Genomic DNA, 18,972 nt, shown 5'->3' on the forward strand with positions numbered 1-18,972 from the left:
TTATTTATGCAGCACGTATCAAACAGAGTTACAGCGCTTTACATGAAGGCCATAAATATTTAAATTATAATGTTTTTATACCCAAATGTTGTCCAAAACATCTTCTAACCTGAAGCTTATCATCTTAAACACAGGATGCTGTCATGTCACGTGATAACAAAGATTATCTAAGAGTATATGTGGTTGAACAGAGTCCTCGCAAGCTTAGTAGTCAGTGTTGCTTATTGTAGGTGAGTGAGTGAATGAGCACTATAAAACTCTTCAGCCTCCATCAGCCCTCCACACAGAAAGAAAGCTGAACAAAACACAGACTTCTGCACCAAGTGAATCCTGGTGAACCTTTGGAGGGTCACATACATTAATATGTTAACAGTTACTGTCAAAACACAACTTCCTGCAGCTTAAAATGTTCAGTTTAAGATTGTAATTAAATCCTTAATCGAACTTAGAGTTCTTACATATTAATAATGAAACTCATTAACATCAACATCGAAACAAACAGAGACTTCAGTCATCTTCTCGAAACAACTCTTGGTCATAAATTTTCTTATCATTCTGACATTTTACTGAGAAAGCTGGAGGTTGTAAAGATGGAAAATGTGTTCATGTTCTGTGATGAACGTCTATAGTTCAGCTATAAACAAAGTAATTCAGGGCATCGGATTGTGAGGAAATGAATCCTAACTTTGTCAGTCTGATCACTGAATGTGTTGCACAACCAGACTGAATGGAAATGAAGAAAACCACAGAGTGTAACTCACAGCTGTGAGATCTCAGCCCACTTCCACACCACCTGTTTTCCACTGGCACGGCCCCAGAGTGTAATATAACCTATAAATATCATAAGTAGGATAATTGATTTATGATTTATTTTTTTAATGTTACACTCAGAACAAGTAAATAAATAAAACACTTGTATTTAAATAGTGACAGACTGATTCAGTGCTGAGCTTTAGTTTTTACCGTTTATTTTATTTTTATTTTTAGGGCTTCACTTGGGATCAGAAATAAGCGTCTTCACATTTATTTTTTTATTTATGCAGTTTACAGGGACAAGTTACAGGGACAATGCACATTAATGGACATTTCTGTAAATGTGCCAGTTTAGCCAGCTTGGCTCATTTTCAACTGTAGTGTAATGTGTAATGTACTGACAGCTACGTAAAATACATTAGAACAGGAACAGCGAAACTTATACATATAACAAGGCACCAAAAAACAAAGACAGCAATACATAAAACATAAAACACAGCATGTTATTTTTGTTAATAATATCTATGTCAGATACATTCGTACATCATCCTTGAGTCCAGGACGAGCAGCAGAAATCATTTATGATGATTGTGTCTCTGCTACAAACTCCATCCTCATTCTAAGCAGGTTTCCAGTGTGCTGTAGGTGGACACAAAGAAAATAAAGAAGCTGAAAATTAATAACAGTTCTGCTGTGTGTTTGTTAAGTTTGTTCAGCTGTGACAGAAAAGTAGAAGAAATACTCAAACTCACAAAAAAGTATTTCCATCAAAATATACTCTGAGTACCAAAAGTAAAAGCATCATGAAAAATATTCAGAATAATTTAATGTTTGAACTATAATTATTTGTCCATTCATGTGTTTTCAGCTGGTAAAGGTGGAGCTCACTGTAACGGCCACATATACTGCTGGGTAGCTTAAACTGTAATAATACATCATAATTTGTCAGTTTTCTGTGTGTGGAGCAGACGTGACGGTAAAGACTTTGAGTCAGACTCAAAATTGTTTTAAACTTTATTCTGGAGCCGTTCACTTCATCTTCAGATGACAAGTTCACCACCTGATTTTTTTAATATGTGATGGATTTATTATAAATAAAGTCAACTGTAAAATTTGCTGTTATGTTTCAGAAGTGAGGAGCTGTGCAGCGAGGAAACCTTAAGAGACGCGCTGGCTAGCATCTCTGTTCGAGTCAGGACCGTGCAGGACAGACTCGGGGCAGCTGGGAACGTTAGCAGGGTAAGAGCTTTCAGCTGTCAGCAGCTCATTGGCTCTGATGTCTCTGTGGAGTTTGACACAGAGGGTCAAACAAACGTTGGTGTAGGTGTCTAAATCTGATATTTGGTTTGCCTGAAGGTGAAGCTTCATGTTTTTACAGGACAGTTTAACAACAGAGCTGCTCTGTGGAGCTTTGGGCTCCTCACATGTCAACATCTCACCACATTGCAGTAACATACATACAGTTTATGCACCTTAAATGACATTAATTAAAATTACATTAATAAATTACATCAATTAAAAGGCACTTTGATGTGATATTTAATTTAGTTTTATTGTAAATATACATTACAGTGAAGATAACAAGTGTGTCCAAGTGTGATCTTCAGTGTCCCGGTTGTAAATTGAGCGTGCGTCATCCTCCTGCGTGTGAACGTTTGGACTACCAAACATCTCGTGTGCAGTTAGAGGAGTTATTGTGTTTGATATCATGTTGTTATGTACAGACTGCTGTGGCGCCGTCCTCAGACCAATAATAATCATTAGATTCATCTGAGATGTGACGTGTGACGGACGACTTCCTGCTCTGGTTTCATCTGTGAATTGAATCAGATCTGCGATATGCGGCTGAACAAAAAAACATCACGTCTAAGTTAGAACTCTCTAAAGCTGCTGAAGCACACCTCACTATGTGGCCAAAAGTATGTGGACAGGCGACTCTACTGTTTTTGACTGGGTCCAATAAAGTTAAATCTTAATCCTGCAGCATACTCTGATATATTAGAAAACGTTATCTTTCCAGCTTCGTGTCAGCAGTTTCTTTCCTGTTTAAACATGACACAAAGCAGCTCCATAAAGAAATGGTTTTCCCAGTTTGGTGTGGAAGAACCTGACTGGACAGAACTGGACCCACAACTGAGAGCCAAACCTGATCACCAACATCAGTGCTGGACCTCACTGAATGTCTTGTGTCTGAAAGGGAGCAAATCCCTGCTGCAGGTTCAAGCTTAAAACCTAAAGAGTGGAGGCCGGTAGTGCAGCAGGTTAATGAACATGGAGTCTCAATCCCATGTTACACCGTCACACATACTTGTAGCCATGTAGTGTGCAGGTATTTGCATAAACCAGGTCAGAAAGAAAGTCATCACTCTGAGAGTTGCTGAAACTGAGCAGCCAGGGTTGAATGACCATGTTTGAAAATCACAGAATAACTGTTATTAGCAGAAATCACATATAAACATGTACAGTGCAGTGGAGAGTTGTCTTTATTGTATCAGGAAATACTGTGGTCTGTTCAACACATGCTCCCAAATCTTCAATAAATGAGCACAAATGAGTTGAGATACATGAAGTGTTGGATAACAAAATGTACCTAGAATGATGAACAGAATTATATTCTATTAAATTTAAATTCACTGTGATTTTAAACATGTTTATGTGTTTAGGTGTCTGTTGAGCAAAATTACTTCACTTAACCCCTTTAAACACTGCAGGAGAACATGTGTTGACTGACACAGTGACATTGTTTTTTAAATAATATTGTGTACTGTGGTGTGATTGGTCTGAATGAAATCATCAGTGTTCAGACTGACTTTGCAGATTGAAGTGACCTCATGAGGTGGAAGACAAGGATGACGTCCTCTTTGTGTTCAAACCACAAGAGTCAGCATTTATACTGAACACAAGGAAGGTCATGGTTACTTTAAGAAGTATTTATTAAGATTATTAATATGTTGAAATAAATACATGATAAAAATAAGTAACTGAATAAATATAAAAAAGCATGAAAGGGAAAACGTACACATTGATATTAGTTATGCATACTTAGGAACATCTCTTGGGTTTATTACACTGTAAAAAAAATTGTTTTTTTAAAAGTGTAAATCATGTTTCTCATTCTGCGGATTGTATCTGCGACCTGATTGGCTGCTGCTGCTGCTGCTGGAAAATCTTCTGCCTCACTGTTTCCACAGGATGTGGTCGCTGATGAAGACGAGCTGCGCGAAGACGCCTGTGTCACAGACGAAGGCGGCAGTGGTTTCTGCCTCAAAGGCTGCTGGGACAGGATGTGTGTGCATGTGGGCGGGGATATCGAGGTCAGGCGGTGCTGAGGTGAAGACGCATCATCAGGTGTGGCCTCAGAATCAGCGTGAGAAAACAGATCAGACGCCTAAATATAAACCATCAGTGCAGCAGGTCACACTGTTCTTATGTGATAATATAGTATTCAGGTGTATCTGAGAACCAGGTGGACAAACAGCTGCTCAGGTGCCTGAAGCCTCCACAAGGCCCTCACATCTACTGTGCATTTTATTTTGTTCCATATTTATTCCAGATCAGTACCATTCAGCTTTGCATTTTATTCTTGATTTTCTAACAGTAAAATTCTTCTAGTGCAGCGCTAATAACAACCAGGCTCCTCTGCTCGTTTTCTGTTAGTATTCATGCTCATAAAAATATATTGTTTATATTAATCTAACGGTGGCACTTTATATAAGAATGAAATACAAATTTAGATGTTGAAGGGGTTTTTATTTATTGCACATGGATGCAAACAAAAAAAGAAACAATATAAGGGACTGAAAGAGAAGATAAAAATGATTTTCTTCCCAGAGGGTTCCTGAGATAATAGATAGTTAATGGATAATGTTGTCCATTGTTTCTTATCATTATATCTTATATCTATATATTTGTTTTGGTCTTTTTGTTCATCTGCATGTTTCTGCACATTTTCTCTTTGCGTTTGGATTTAAATATTAAAAGAAACGAAACGAAAGAAATCAACTCACAATGACGGATGTAGTCAAACAAAACAAAAGAGTGACTTTCAGCAGGTCGAGCTGTTTTTTACCCGGCTGAACTTTGCTGGTTTGCTCTGTAATAATAACAGCGACGCAGGTGAGGGAGTTCATCAGGGAGTCCTCGCTGCTCCTGGGAGCCAAGCAAAGTGCTGAGAGTGATTATGATAATAATAATGGCAATATTGGAAAGAAACTTGTTACCCTGCACATTAATATGTCATTTAGTCTCAAGGTCAAAGTCATTTAACAGTATTTGTTATTTTACAAGGGTTGCACAATGAAATTTAAGTTGTTGCCCCTTCATACTATATACATATAACATATATACAACGATTTATTCAAACAAATATCTTGAATAGAATAAAATTTACTTTAAAAAAACAATATATATGGGGGCCACTGTCGGCCCAGAGCAAGAGGGTCTGGGGTTCGAACCTCAATCGTCCCGGCCTTTATGTTTAGAGTTTGCATGTTCTCCCCGTGTCTGCGTGAGTTCTCTCCGGGTGCTCAGGCTTCCCCCCACTGTCCAAAGCTAGGGCTAGGGTAAAAGGTGACCCCAAATTGCCCTTAGGTGTGAGTGTGGGTGGTTGTTTGTATATTTGTGGCCTTGCGATGAAGCGGCAGCCTGTCCAGGATGTACCCCAACTTTCGTCCATTGTCAGCTGCTTCTAACACATCAACTATGAGGGCACAATGTTCACCTGGTGCTTGATAAATGCCACAAACTGACAGATAATCAGTGTTATTCACTTCCCCTGTCAGTGGTCATAATATTATGGCTGATCGGTAGATAGTAATGTTAGATAATTCATTTATGTGTCAACAGCATTTTAATGTTGTACCTTATTGAAATGGATGGAGCTGGTTTTAAATACTTCATGATCAGATGTTTTTTTTTTATATAAAATGCTTATCTGCAAAGTAAGAAGTAAGTTTAGATGTCAGATAAATGTGACAGTGGAGTAAAAAGTAGAATTAAACTGAAGTATCCATGTAAAGTACAAATACATTAAAATTTTACTTAAGTACGGAGTAAATCTATTTAGTTTTAACACCTTTTCAATGTACATTCCGCTCACATGGTTAATGCCCCTAAATAAAGTTGTGTTTAATCAAATCAACACACAGAAAACCTGTAAAACAATGAGATCTGCTTTGTGGTGTGTGTTGTTTCAGCTTGGGGCCTATGAGATGAGTCACCAGGGGCCCATGGAGCTCTGAATCATGTGGTTTTATATTCAGTTTGCACATAGCTCTGTCTGATCCTTCTGTGGATAAATTCAGGTTTATTGTCATGTTTATGTTTATGTTTTGTTATTTGTCCTTTCCCTACACTTTGGTAGCACTTCCTGTTTTGCAAATATTGTAAATATTATACTTATTTATAAACATGCACCACATGGGATTTTCTTTTTTCATCTCCATTCTTTTCTTTTCTTAATGTTAAAGCCAGCTCGATGAGTTTTGCCCCCCAAATTGCTGTTTGGCCCCTGTTGCCTCCATGTTCCCTTCAGGCATGATGCATAAAACACAGTAAAGTCCAACCAGTATTCAGGAAAAGCAGGAAAACTACCTGCCCCAGGTTTTCTGTATGTTAGTTTGATGAAACTTTTTTTAGTAAAATGCACCATGTGAGCACAATCCGTACATATGAACTACAAATTAAGGTGCCAGAGACAGATTTTGACACATGACCCCTCTAAAAGATGGAGCCACAAAAATACATAATAATATAGGAACCATTTGATATTATACTTGAAGCTTTCGGGGGCCCTTGGCCACTTCACCCACTCAACAACACAGACTCTTTTTTATTGGTCCACTGTGACATCAGTTTTTATTTGTACAATACTTTATACACTTATTGTGTTTGTCAAATATAACATCACTGTGTTTATATTTTCAAACATCTGGTTGACATGGTATTGTCTAATGTCCCTCTACAAATGTTTATAGAAGTAAAAATCATCATCTTTATGATGAAGGTAGAATTTAACCCCGTGTGACCTGCTGTGACACTAACCTCGTGACTCTGTGTCAACAATAACGGTAATGGAAAGTAATTTGTTTGTTTGTTGGTTTTTTGTTTGTTGTTTTCTGCAGCTTCACCGCCGACAGGAAGTCTGCAGCAGAATGTGCATGAGGTAAAAAGAAACGAGGCTGCAGCAGCGTGAAGCTCTGAGGTCAGAATCTGACAAACATCCGTCAGTAGACGCAGAAGAAGAAAAACAACGACCTCAGAATATTTCCGACACGTGGTTGAAAAAAAAAATCTGCAGCTGAAAGTGTTTCAGACCTTTCAGGAACTTTGTATCTACTTATTTAAATTTAAAATACAAAAATACTTGAAGTAAAATGTTGGCAAATAAATAAACACAAAGGTTGCAAACTGTAATTTCAGACATGTACACTATAGACATCAGGCGTGTCCACATACTTTTGGCCATATACTACTTCGTCAGAAAAGAGAGTTCTTGTCATTTATCCTTATTTAATCTAAGATATTTGACCATTTTTATTGCCATGTTATAATCACATTTTCACTTTCTACACGTGTTCAGTATTACATAAATAAAAAATGTGGTGTTTCTATTTCTCAATAAGGCCTCATGGTATGTTTATACAGCGTATTTGGCTTGTCATGTTGTTTATTATGTGAAGATGATTTCAGAGAGAAATGTGATTGTTTAACATGTAATCACCTGATGGGGGTTCATAAAGAAACATGCTGTTTTAGAAAAACTGTGTCAGCGTCAATCTGGACTCCATACTCATGTTCACTGATGTGTGTGAGCAGCATGAACATCTTCAAACATTAACATACATCAGGTTAAAAAGGAATAAACTGAGTTTCTTGACTGCAGGAACCAGTTTGTTGTCGTCTAAGCTCTACAAGAACTTCAGAGGTCAGAGGTCAGGGCCTAGAGCTGGTAGAGATTCCTGGTCTTGGTCACCTCAGCAGCGTGGAGGTTTGAAGTAGGTTCAGGTTCAAGAACAGTTTCTCTGTGTCAAGTGACAAACGATTTTTCGGTCAATTTAACATTGAACAAAGTGAGTTTGAATATTAGCCTTTTGCTAGAGCCTGCGGTCTGTAAGCTAAATTACCCCATGAGACCATGAATTTTACACTCTTCTCTACCAGTTTTGTCAGGTTAAGAGTTTATAACTGTGTAAAGGCGTGTTGTTAATCATTTTCTAATATTGGGGGGAAAACTGCAGAGGCTGCACAGTCCAGCTTGTTGCTGCTGTTAGCTCACATTCAGATCAGGTTTATAGATGCTGACAGGAGTCATGTGTCCTGTAGGTGGTGTACTGAACGCTTTCTGTTGGTTTTTTGATGTGACACGAGCACCATCCTGAGGCGTTTTTCATGAACTGTTACACTCAAGTCAACAAGTCCTGAGTGAAGCAGGTGATTTCTATCATGTGATGTGGGAAGCCTATTTGTTTTTATTTGTGTACTGAAATAAATCCTTTAAACTGATCTGTCTTCTCAAAACAGGAATGTGGATGAGCACTAGAAGGTTTATTCAGCCTCAAGATCCTGAAATATTAGATATCATGTTCTGTAAACTGAGATCCTTGTTTCTGTTCTGCTCGTCTTGATGTAGTTTGAGTGTCTGTAGGGCTGCTCACAGGTGTTTGTGAATAAGGAGACACCTCAAACAGCTTTCAACAGAAAAAACCAACACCAGACGATATTGAAAAATAAAAATAAAAAGGACACCAACACACAGAAAGTTGTGATGCATTTACAGTGGTCCAGTGGATAACAATGTGGCCTCAGAGCAAGAAAGTCCTGGGTTCAATATATATGAAAATAAAGTGTAACTTACATTGAAACACCTTCACACCTTGGTTAAGATTAAAATTGTTTTATCATGTGTCTCAGATTTAAAGTATAACTACTCTGTAATAAAAACACACAGGGAACTAGTTACACATTCAGAGGCACGTAGAGGCCATCTGAATTTCTAGCATGTTGGGCAGCCTATAAGGCCCTGCATTGTGTTTTGTCCACAGTTGAGGGCACTTTTCAACACCATCATCCCGGCCCTGCTGCAGTATAAGCTCTCCCTACAGGTGGATCATAGACTTCCTGTCTGACAGGAGGCAGCACAAGAAGCTGGGAAAAACATCTCAAACTCCAGGACCATCAGCACCGGTTCCCCTCAGGGCTGCGTTCTTTCCCCTCTGCTCTTCTCCCTGTACACCAACAGCTGCACCTCCAGTCACCAGTCCGTCAAGCTCCTGAAGTTTGCGGATGACACCACCCTCATTGGGCTCATCTCAGGTGGGGATGAGTCCGCCTACAGGTGGGAGATCGACCATCTGGTGACCCGGTGCAGCCAGAACAGTCTGGAGACAGTGGAGATGGTCGTGGACTTCATAAAGAGCCCAGCCCCACCCTCCCCCCATCATCCTGCGTGACTCCCCAGTCACCACTGTGGACTCCTTCCGCTTCCTGGACACCATCATCTCCCAGGACCTCAAGTGGGAGCTGAACATCACCTCCCTCACCAAGAAGGCCCAGCAGAGGATGTACTTCCTGCAGCAGCTGAAGAAGTTCAGCCTGCCAAAGACAATGATGGTGCACTTCAACACCGCCATCACTGAGTCCATCCTCTCCTCCTCCATCACCATCTGGTACGCTGCTGCCACCGCCAGGGACGAGGGCAGGCTGCAGCGCATCATTCGCTCTGCAGAGAAGGTGATTGGCTGCAATCTTCCTTCTCTTCAGGACCTGTACGCCTCCAGGACTCCGAGGGGAGCAGGAAAGATTGCGGCTGACTCCTCCCACTCTGGATCAGACTCTCCCCTCTGGCAGGAGGCTGCGGTCCATCAGGACCAAAACCTCTCGCAATATGACCTATTTCTGCAGTGGGTTCTTCAAAAAGGCCCAGGACCTCACTGACACTGACTCAAAACATTTTGATGGTCCTGGAGCCATGTTTGCACAACATCGGATTTTTTTTACTGCACATGTAAATAATTTATTATGTCAATTTCATATTTTTCTTTTTCTTTAACTTTATATTTATATAGATTTTTGTTTATTGTTGTTGAGCACCTAGTCTCCAAAACAAATCCCTGGTTTATGTTAAAACAACTTGGTGATGAAGCAGTCTCTGATTCTGATTCTACACTCTTTATCTACCATATCATCCAACCCCAAGTGCACCAATAGTCCAAACATGTCTATCCTGTTTAGTTTAATCCAGTTTTAGTTTGGTTTGGAGACATTGCGATATAGTGCTGTCTATAAGCCAAATAGCCCCATGAGACAATTAATGTTATATTCTACTCTTCTCTACCAGTTTTTATCAGGTTAATAGCTTCTTACTATTTACATGTTGTGCTGTTAATCATTTTCTAATGTCAGATGGGATTTTTATTACATGTTAGAGACATGCATTTTGCTATAAACTTCATCCTGTAAGAGGCAAAACTGCAGAGGCTGCACAGTCCAGCTTGTTGCTGCTGTTAGCTCACATTCAGATCAGGTTTATAGATGCTGACAGGAGTCATGTGTCCTGTAGGTGGTGTACTGAACGCTTTCTGTTGTTTTTTGATGTGACACGAGCACCATCCTGAGGCGTTTTTCATGAACTGTTACACTCAAGTCAACAAGTCCTGAGTGAAGCAGGTGATTTCTATCATGTGATGTGGGAAGCCTCTTTGTTTTTATTTGTGTACTGAAATAAATCCTTTAAACTCATCTGTCTTCTCAAAACAGGAATGTGGTTGAGCACTAGAAGGTTTATTTGAAGGTTCTGTTAACTGAAATCCTCGGTTTTGTTTGGCTCTACTTAATGTAGTTAGAGTGTCTGTAGGGCTGCTCACAGATGTTTGTGAATATGGGGACACCTCAGACAATATTCAACAGATAAAAGAAACACCAGACGATAATGAACCCAAACGTCACAGAGGCTGCATAGGTCCTAACAAGACACCAGCGTGCAGATGCATGGATTTGATGCATTTACAGTCAAACCCTGGTTTAGATCAAAAATGTTTTATCACATGACTCAGATGTACTAAAACTAAAACTAAACCTCTGTAATAACAACACAAAGGGAACTATTTAACTATGCAGAGCCACGTAGACGGCAACAAAATTTCTAGCGTGTACGGCAGCCTGTAAGAGACCACATATCCACCACAGAGGGCACTTACGTTTATATCCCACAGTGCACCAGTGGACCATGTCCAGTTTGATCCGGTTTTATTTTGGTTTGGGTTGGAGGCATTGGGAGATACTTCTTAAGTAATATAGATTGTGTTGCTATGAGTTTGTTGACCCTGTACTTGAAATCATCAGCCCGACTAGCATCAGCAAACCTGGCCCAGTCCATGCAGGTGAGAGCTTCTCGCAGGATTTTGAGGTATCCTGTTTTTCCCCCACGAAAACACATAATTATTTTGTTCATTCAGAAAAACAGAGCAGAATTTTTTTCTCAATTGAATGCATAATGCTTCCGTACAATGCAGCATTTTCTCTCAGTGGACTTTTGAGAATAGATCATGCATGTGAGAATAGTTGTTGAACCCTGGCTGGTTAGCCAGTCTCGTGCTCAGGTTCACTTCCACTTGAATAGATATTGCCTACCTGGAAACACTGTATTTAGACTTTAAATCAGGCATTTGTTTTGAGCCTGTCTGCTGCAATCCCTCATTCTTTATACCTTGTGAACAGTTTTTTTTTATATTAGTGTGTGGTAGTTTGATGTAACACGAGATCAGTAATTAAAGCAGGTGAGGCCCTTTGTCAGATGATGATATATAATCCCAATCATGTTTTCCATTAAATTACTACAAACCAGTTGACACACAGAGCGCCTGTAGATCTGGAGCCACCCGACAGGTATTCCAGCTTCACCTTGTTATTTTTCTCTTCCAATTTTGTGCAATTTTGTTGCTCGGTAGATAAAGTAGTGGTCAAATCAAACAGCTTGACTGAGTCTGTACAGTCCAGATGCAGTTGTGTGTCCTGCTCTCTGCTTTCTGCTAACATGAGTCCTGCAGGCTTCATGTTTGTTTATTGATGTGACACTAGCACCACCATGTGGCTTTTCTTAGGAACTGTTACACACAAATTAAGTCCTGGATGAAGCCCTATTGTGTGAAGTGGGAAGGCGCTTTTGTTTTCCTTTTTTGGATGCAGAGGATGAAAAAGTACAACCCATGAATCAGCTGGGAAATTAGCAGCTCAGATCGTTTTCAGCTTGTAGAAGCAGGTTTTGAATACTGTGTGTTGTACGTCAAAAGTGATTTAATTGTTTTGGGTGTGGTTTCCAAATAAATTCCAAAAATAACCAATTCAAAAATGTCCATTGAATCTAAATATTGGGAGAGTTGGGGAAGTGATCAAATGTTTCAGGCCAACAGTTACAAAAAATGTCGTTACACACAGTTTATAATAAACTTATTTTACCTTGCTTATACTAATATTTTATTTGGTACTTGTTTACTGTTTTATATTGGCTTTACTGACAAAATAAGTTAGTCAACTTTACACACAGGGTTGGTTAACACTGTGAAAAAAATACTGTAGATCCTTTTAAAACAATTAAAAAACTTTTGACTGATAATAAATGAAAAGTGCAACAACAAAATATAACATTGATAACAACAAACTTCACAAACATATACATGTAGATGTATTAAACTTAAATGTGAAGATTATTTTTATAAAAATAGCTTTAATGATGGTTACAACAATAAAAATAACAACAATAAAAACACTAATAATAACAATTTCAAGGGGGAAATCCTTCGTTATAAATACTGGCTTGCACATCAAGGTGTTAAAGGAATAGAAATAATAGTAGAGTTGGTAAGCAGAGAGAATATAAGGGCTCAGATTAGGGGTGTGAGTAGCTTAGCTCACAAGACATTTCAAGACACAATATTAGGTTCATCAGAACAAGATGAGAAAACATTTTTTAGTATTTTGAAGAAATAATCAATGATATGAGTGGAGGTCCTGGGGATCCATTTTGACCATTAAGCACTTGATTTCCTGCATTGTGGAGACGTTTTCTGCACAAATTTATAGTCTTTATTTATTTTATTTTTATTTTTTTGGGACAATGCACTTCTATATTTAAATTGCATTGCATTTTTGTTGTTGTTGTGCAAATAAACTTTTTTCTTGTTGCAAGCTATTTTTTCAGATTTTTTAAAAACAAATTATCATTTTAAAAAGTCATGGCAACAAAATCAGAATGACACCTATGATCAATTCAAATAATAATAATAGTAATAATAAGTATAAGTATTTTTGTTGGAACAGGCACCATAGATAACATCATTACAATATAACTGAGCAACATGAAATATAAAAAGAACATCATGAGATAAAGTGTCTTGTAAAAGTTTTTTTAAAAAACAATATTACAATTAGACATATATTTATTCAAGTATATGTTCAGTATATAACTATACATGTATTTTCTTTTCTTCAAAACTTTATTCAAAATCAGGACATACAGCAGGTAAACAACATCTTCTGTACAATTAAGTCTACAGACAAATCACAAATAAGCCAGCGAAGTCAAGGGGTCATTAAAAATAAAATATAATCTAAACAAAGGCAAAAGAATAAAAATGTAACTGCTTATCTTGTGAAGCTTACAGAGGTCATGTGAGTTAACAGCTTTTTTGTTTGTGCATTCAGATATTGAAAGAACATATATATGTTTGATGTTAGTAGCAGTAGCTTCAGAAAGCTCGGTTTATTTTTTAAGAATTTTGACTTGTGCAAATAAAATTTGGTTAAAATAATAAGCAAATTTATGACATCATCATTATCGTTTTTAGTAAATCCAAACAACACATTTCCCCACCTCAATGCAAATTGAGGGTAAGTATGGACAATAAAACGTGAGGCTTTGCTCCGAAGTTTCTTGGTATGTGGCCAAGACCGAAATAAATGCACCAGTGTTTCGTTCAGCTGATATAAATTCAACTTTTTGCAGGTTTTAACTACACACAGTCATGTTACGTGAAGGTCAATCTGTGATGTGATTGGCTGATTCTCTCACGAGCACTGAACGCGCCTCGAACGTTCCCGGCTGTCAGTCAAACAGTCGCTCAGCAACAAAGTTTGAACCGCGGAGTCGGTGCTGAAGGAGCCGATGGAGAAACACGCCGCTTCGGTCATTCGCTGTTCCAGTGTCTCTTTGAAAAGCTCATGACTTCAGGAAGGTTGGCCGTGTGTATGTTTGCGGGCCAGAGTCACGTGGATTTGGACATTTTAGGGTGTCACACAAAGAGTTCAGGGTTGTTTGACGGCCAAGTTGAGAGACACCTAGCCGTTAGGCTAACACGATGCTAGCTAGCTGGCTAACGTCGCTAACGTCAGGTAAGAAAGGTAGTAAACTCTCAGAAACCCGTTTTACTTTTAAACAAATTACTTAAGAGATGTTTGTCTTGTGTTGTGGTTTTGTGACAAAGCTCCTGTAGAGTGCAGTATTTAAAAAAAAATGTTTCTATACTGCAATTTGTTGCTGTCAGCGACGCGGTTAGCTAAATGTTAGCAGCTATGCTAAAACTGTTTGGCCCTACTGATAAACAACTAATGTTAAACTATTTTTTAGAGAGATTAGATGAAGGTGTGTAGGTTCATGTCGCCTGCCAAGTCAACGTGGAACAAATTAGATGTAGTAAAAATGAATAGAGTGGTGAAACATGTCAAAGGAAAAATTACATCTAAATAAATATAATGATTAATTTACACTATCACACCATGAGATGGTGTTTTGCATTTTCTGGTCAAATGAATTTGGTGAGGACTAACAGCCTATTTCTGAGACCCAGAATCACAGATTTGGACTGTTTTGGCTTTCACATTAAAATCTTTCAAGTCCTTTTCATCTGGGGCCTGGGGTCATATTTTACAGACGAAGAGCAAACTGTGATGTTACAGAAATACGACCTGGTCTAAGTAACACTGCATGCAGGGAGACAGAAATCGCAGACAGTGTGAATGTCTAAATGAACAGGCGTAGTCTGATGTGTTCTTATGAGCTGTATGAAAATATCAGCCTTATTCTTTCAGCTCAGCTGTGTCGGCCTTTCCACAATAAAAGACACTGGTCGTTCCACCTCACTTTAAAAAACTCGTCACTTCAAAAAATGAGATTAATAAATTGAACACACTCAAAAGTGTCCAAACATTGTTCTAAATTAACTTCATAAAGCAACGAAACGAAAACTCCATTCATGCCATAAGATGAGCACAAATAGGCTGGTGGTTGAAAGACTGAATATCGACATTTAGGCTACTGGAAACTCACCATCACACCTTTTGCGCTCACATAGCAAAAGGCGGAACAGTGGGCTCTTAAGGGCAGGTGTGAATCCAGCAATCGCGCTCAGCTGCGGACCAAACAACCGTACCGAGACCCAGCTGGAGAGGTGGTCTCAGTCCGGTTCTTAACAAACTCTGGTACGGTTTGTTAAAGGTTTAAACGTGGCTGACCTCGATTTTGACCTGGTCGCAGAAAGCACTGCACCTTTCTTGGTGTTAACAGGCTCTTGTAGGGAGTGCAGATTGGTTGTACGAACATAGCCTCTCTTTGAAATCAGACTTTATCCCTGATCGGTCTTCTGCGCGGTGCCGCCGTCAGCACCCAATGCAATGCGCACAGAGCATGCGCCCTCCGCCTGTGAGTCGAAAGCTTCCTGCTTTTCCCCGCCCCAGAATTTCTGTCTAATGAATAGAGGAGCTCAGCACTCATGTGGTTTTGTTTAAAAATTCTGGTTCACTTGCAAAAAGGGCAGCATGATGTCATGGGGAAAGTATTGCTCAATAATCTGGATTTTATTGTGCCGTACGTCCATTCGGGGGCTTTGAAATTGGCGGTTATAACAGGCTACACTTATGTACACTTATACAATACTGATATACAATATCAGTAGTTTAAGTTACTTTTTTTGGACACTGCAAATTTGTTTGTTCCATATTTAAATTGCATTGCATGTTTTTCACACTGCAAAAAAACTTTTCTTGTTGGGAGCTATTTTTCAGATAAAAAAATTATACTTCACAAGCAGGGTGGATGAGCATAAAATATGATGGAATGACTTGACTGTAAAATGGCTTCAGATCGTTTCACGCAGTTGTGATAGGCGCTTGGGGACAGAGGTGGACTAACCATTAAGCAAAGGCCAGCAATTATATATCTAAATATAATTATATAATCTAAATCTAAAGTAAACAGGAAAAATGGCTGAACGTTAGATGACGCATTGTGTAATGTTATGTTACCATGACAGCAGCGGTGCAGAAATTACTTTTAACACAGGGGCAATGAAGAAACATTTGGAAAATAAATATTAAGTCACTGCTTTTTTTTTTTACAAGTGACGTATTTTGAGAGTTTTAATAATGACTAAAAATACGATTTGAAAAAAAATATAATATCTTAGTAATGCATATTTAAGAAAATAAAGGCATAAAATATACCCAGTAAACAAGCAGCAAGATGTTTAAAATCAAATAAAATCAACTCTTGTTTTCATTTATAGTTCAGGCTCATCCTGCAGCTTCCTGGATATTAAATGTTCAGTGTCCCAGTAATATCAGTTCTTACTGAAGCTGCCTAATGCATCCATCACTGTTCTGATTACTTTAGACCTTTGCTACGTTTGGATCTCCCGTCCAGACTAATTTGGCAAAAACAAAGTCCTGAAACGGAGAAGTTTGGAAACTCTGCCGAGAGTGTTTCAGTGAGGTCGGGCAAAAAGGGAGGACTAGAAACGATGATGCGGACGCTCACGTTGGGCTCTCTGATTGGGTCTTGTAAGTCATTCAAAGCAGAAACACAAGGCTGCTGATTTAATAATTTTATTAAAATATTTGTACTGTGCAAATAACTCTTATCTGCCTACTCTTGGACTGTGCATGTTGCCGTTTACTTTGCAACAACTCCCAGTCTGTTTTACGCCGCCACAGCCGCTTTTAACTCCCGTGTTAAATTCAGTAACAGTCCCAGCTCGTTATTGGTCCATGCAAAAGTAAAATCTGGTGTGAGTCTTCGTCTGTATTCCTTTATTCTTTCACCAAATCTTCTGTAACTATGGAATAAACCATCTGGAGCCTGAGTTGATTAGGGAGAGAAAGCAAGAAAAAATCAACCAGTGTCAACAGAACAATGCATTCAATGGAGAGGAAGAGAAAGACAGACAAAAAGAAAAGGTTAATATTTTTAAGTATATTATTTTTATTATTTGTGTCTTGATTATTTACCTTTCGGTGTCTTGTGTGTTATCTTTCTTTGCTCTTACACAAGATTGAAGACAGAAGACCAGAAACAACTTATCCAGTTTGAGCAGCAGCAAGCAGGTCCAGTGAGGAGATTCTACCAGAGACCCTGCTGGAAAACCAAGGTAAATGATACTGTGACAGATCTTCTGTGTGAATCGAAAAGTACAATTTTATTGTTCATATTATAATAATAATATAATAATCCTTATTTGTAGAGCACTTTTCAAAAACAAGTTACAAAGTGCTTTAACAAGTGTAAAGAATAATACAAAAAAGATAAGAGCATGAAAATTTAATATAAAATTAGTAAAATAGAATAAAATAAAGAGATTAAATCAGTCAAAAGTCAAATAAGAAATAAAGTCAAATAAGATCGGGAAAAGCTCTCCTATAAAAGTATGTTTTAAGAAGGGACTTAAAAGAGTTCACCGACTCAGCCGACCTGATTTCCTCGGGCAGGCTGTTCCAGAGCCTCGGGGCCCTGACAGCAAACGCTCTGTCCCCTTTAGTTTTCAGTCGAGACTCTGGAACAGACAACAGACCTCTGCCCGAGGATCTCAAGGTACGTGCTGGTGCGTATGGGACTAAAAGGTCAGAAATATAACAAGGCGAGAGGCCATGAAGAGCTTTAAAAGTGATCAATAGAATTTTAAAGTCAATTCTAAAACATACTGGGAGCCAGTGTAATGAAGCTAAAATAGGAGTAATGTGGTCATATTTCTTTGTTCTGGTTAAAATCCTGGCAGCTGAGTTCTGGACAGTCTGGAGTCGATCAATAGATTTTTGGGTTAAACAGGTGAAAAGGCTGTTGCAATAATCCAGGCGTGATGAGATGAAGGCGTGTAAAATGGTCTCGGTGTCCTTAAAAGTTAACATAGATCGAATTTTAGCTATATTTCTAAGTTGATAAAAACATGATTGAACAAGCTTTGTGGTGTGCTGCTCGAAATTTAAATTACTATCAAATCAAACACCAAGGTTCTTTGCCACAGGCTTAATGTGATTTACTAGGGATCCAGCAGATGGCAGTATTTGATAGCGAACAGCAGTGCCAGATTGCCTCTCAAGCAGAAGCGACCATGGTGTCACTTTTCAGCCCACAATGGCAGTATTTGATTTGCCATCTGCTGAGACCCGATGACCAGGATTTCTGTTTTGTCTGAGTTCAGCTGGAGGAAATTATTTGACATCCATTTTTTAACTTCACAAAGGCAGTTGTTAAGTGAACTCAGCATTCCAGGGTCTGTGGATCTGACGGGCAAGTATATTTGTGTGTCATCAGCATAAATATGAAAAGAAATGCCATGTTTATGGATAATGTTTCCAAGGGGAAGCAGATACAAGGAAAACAAAATGGGTCCTAAGACCGACCCCTGAGGCACACCATATTTAACTGGACAGAATGAAGAGACATAGTTGTTTACAGACACGCAAAACTTCCTATTTGACAGGTAGGATGAAAACCATTCTAGGGCAGTACCAGAGATCCCCACCCAGTGCCTCAGTCTGTCTAACATGATGTTGTGATCAATGGTGTCAAAAGCAGCGCTAAGGTCCAGGAGTACAAGGACTGAGCACATGCCTTCATCAGCAGACATTAAAAGGTCATTGGTGACTTTAAGCAGGGCAGTCTCAGTGCTGTGGTACTTCCTAAAACCAGACTGAAACTTTTCAAATAATTTGTTATTTTCCAGCACAGTGAGCAGCTGTTTGGACACAATTCTTTCTAGAATCTTTGCAATAAAAGGCAGTTTTGAAATTGGTCTAAAATTATGTGGGAGGGAGGGATCTAAACCAGGTTTCTTTAAAAGTGGGTTCACGCAAGCCGTTTTAAAATAATCAGGGACACAACCAGTAGATAGGGAGCTGTTGAACACAGAGATCAAATGGGGCCCAACAGAATCTATTACTTTCAGTAAAAATTTT

General features: G+C 38.8%; 1 long non-coding RNA gene and 1 gene segment (V, D, J or C); one reads left to right on the plus strand and one right to left on the minus strand.

Moving 5' to 3' along the window:
• The window catches only part of LOC119902742, a 60,901-nt gene extending 52,647 nt beyond the window's left edge, over nucleotides 1-8,254 (plus strand). The window contains 3 exon segments of the C gene segment in view: nucleotides 1,887-1,992; nucleotides 3,945-4,101; nucleotides 6,876-8,254. Of these exon segments, the coding sequence occupies nucleotides 1,887-1,915 (29 nt within the window).
• Nucleotides 952-3,429, minus strand: LOC119902745. Its single transcript, XR_005444363.1, has 2 exons — nucleotides 1,911-3,429; nucleotides 952-1,392 (listed from the first exon to the last, which is right to left on the minus strand). It is a non-coding gene; the product is annotated as an uncharacterized LOC119902745 (long non-coding RNA).
• Nucleotides 8,255-18,972: the final 10,718 nt, after the last annotated feature.

This window comes from Micropterus salmoides, unplaced genomic scaffold, assembly GCF_014851395.1.
Source record: "Micropterus salmoides isolate LMB-PRFRI ecotype aquatic unplaced genomic scaffold, ASM1485139v1 Ms_hic_scaffold_14, whole genome shotgun sequence".
NCBI classification, from domain to species: domain Eukaryota; kingdom Metazoa; phylum Chordata; class Actinopteri; order Centrarchiformes; family Centrarchidae; genus Micropterus; species Micropterus salmoides.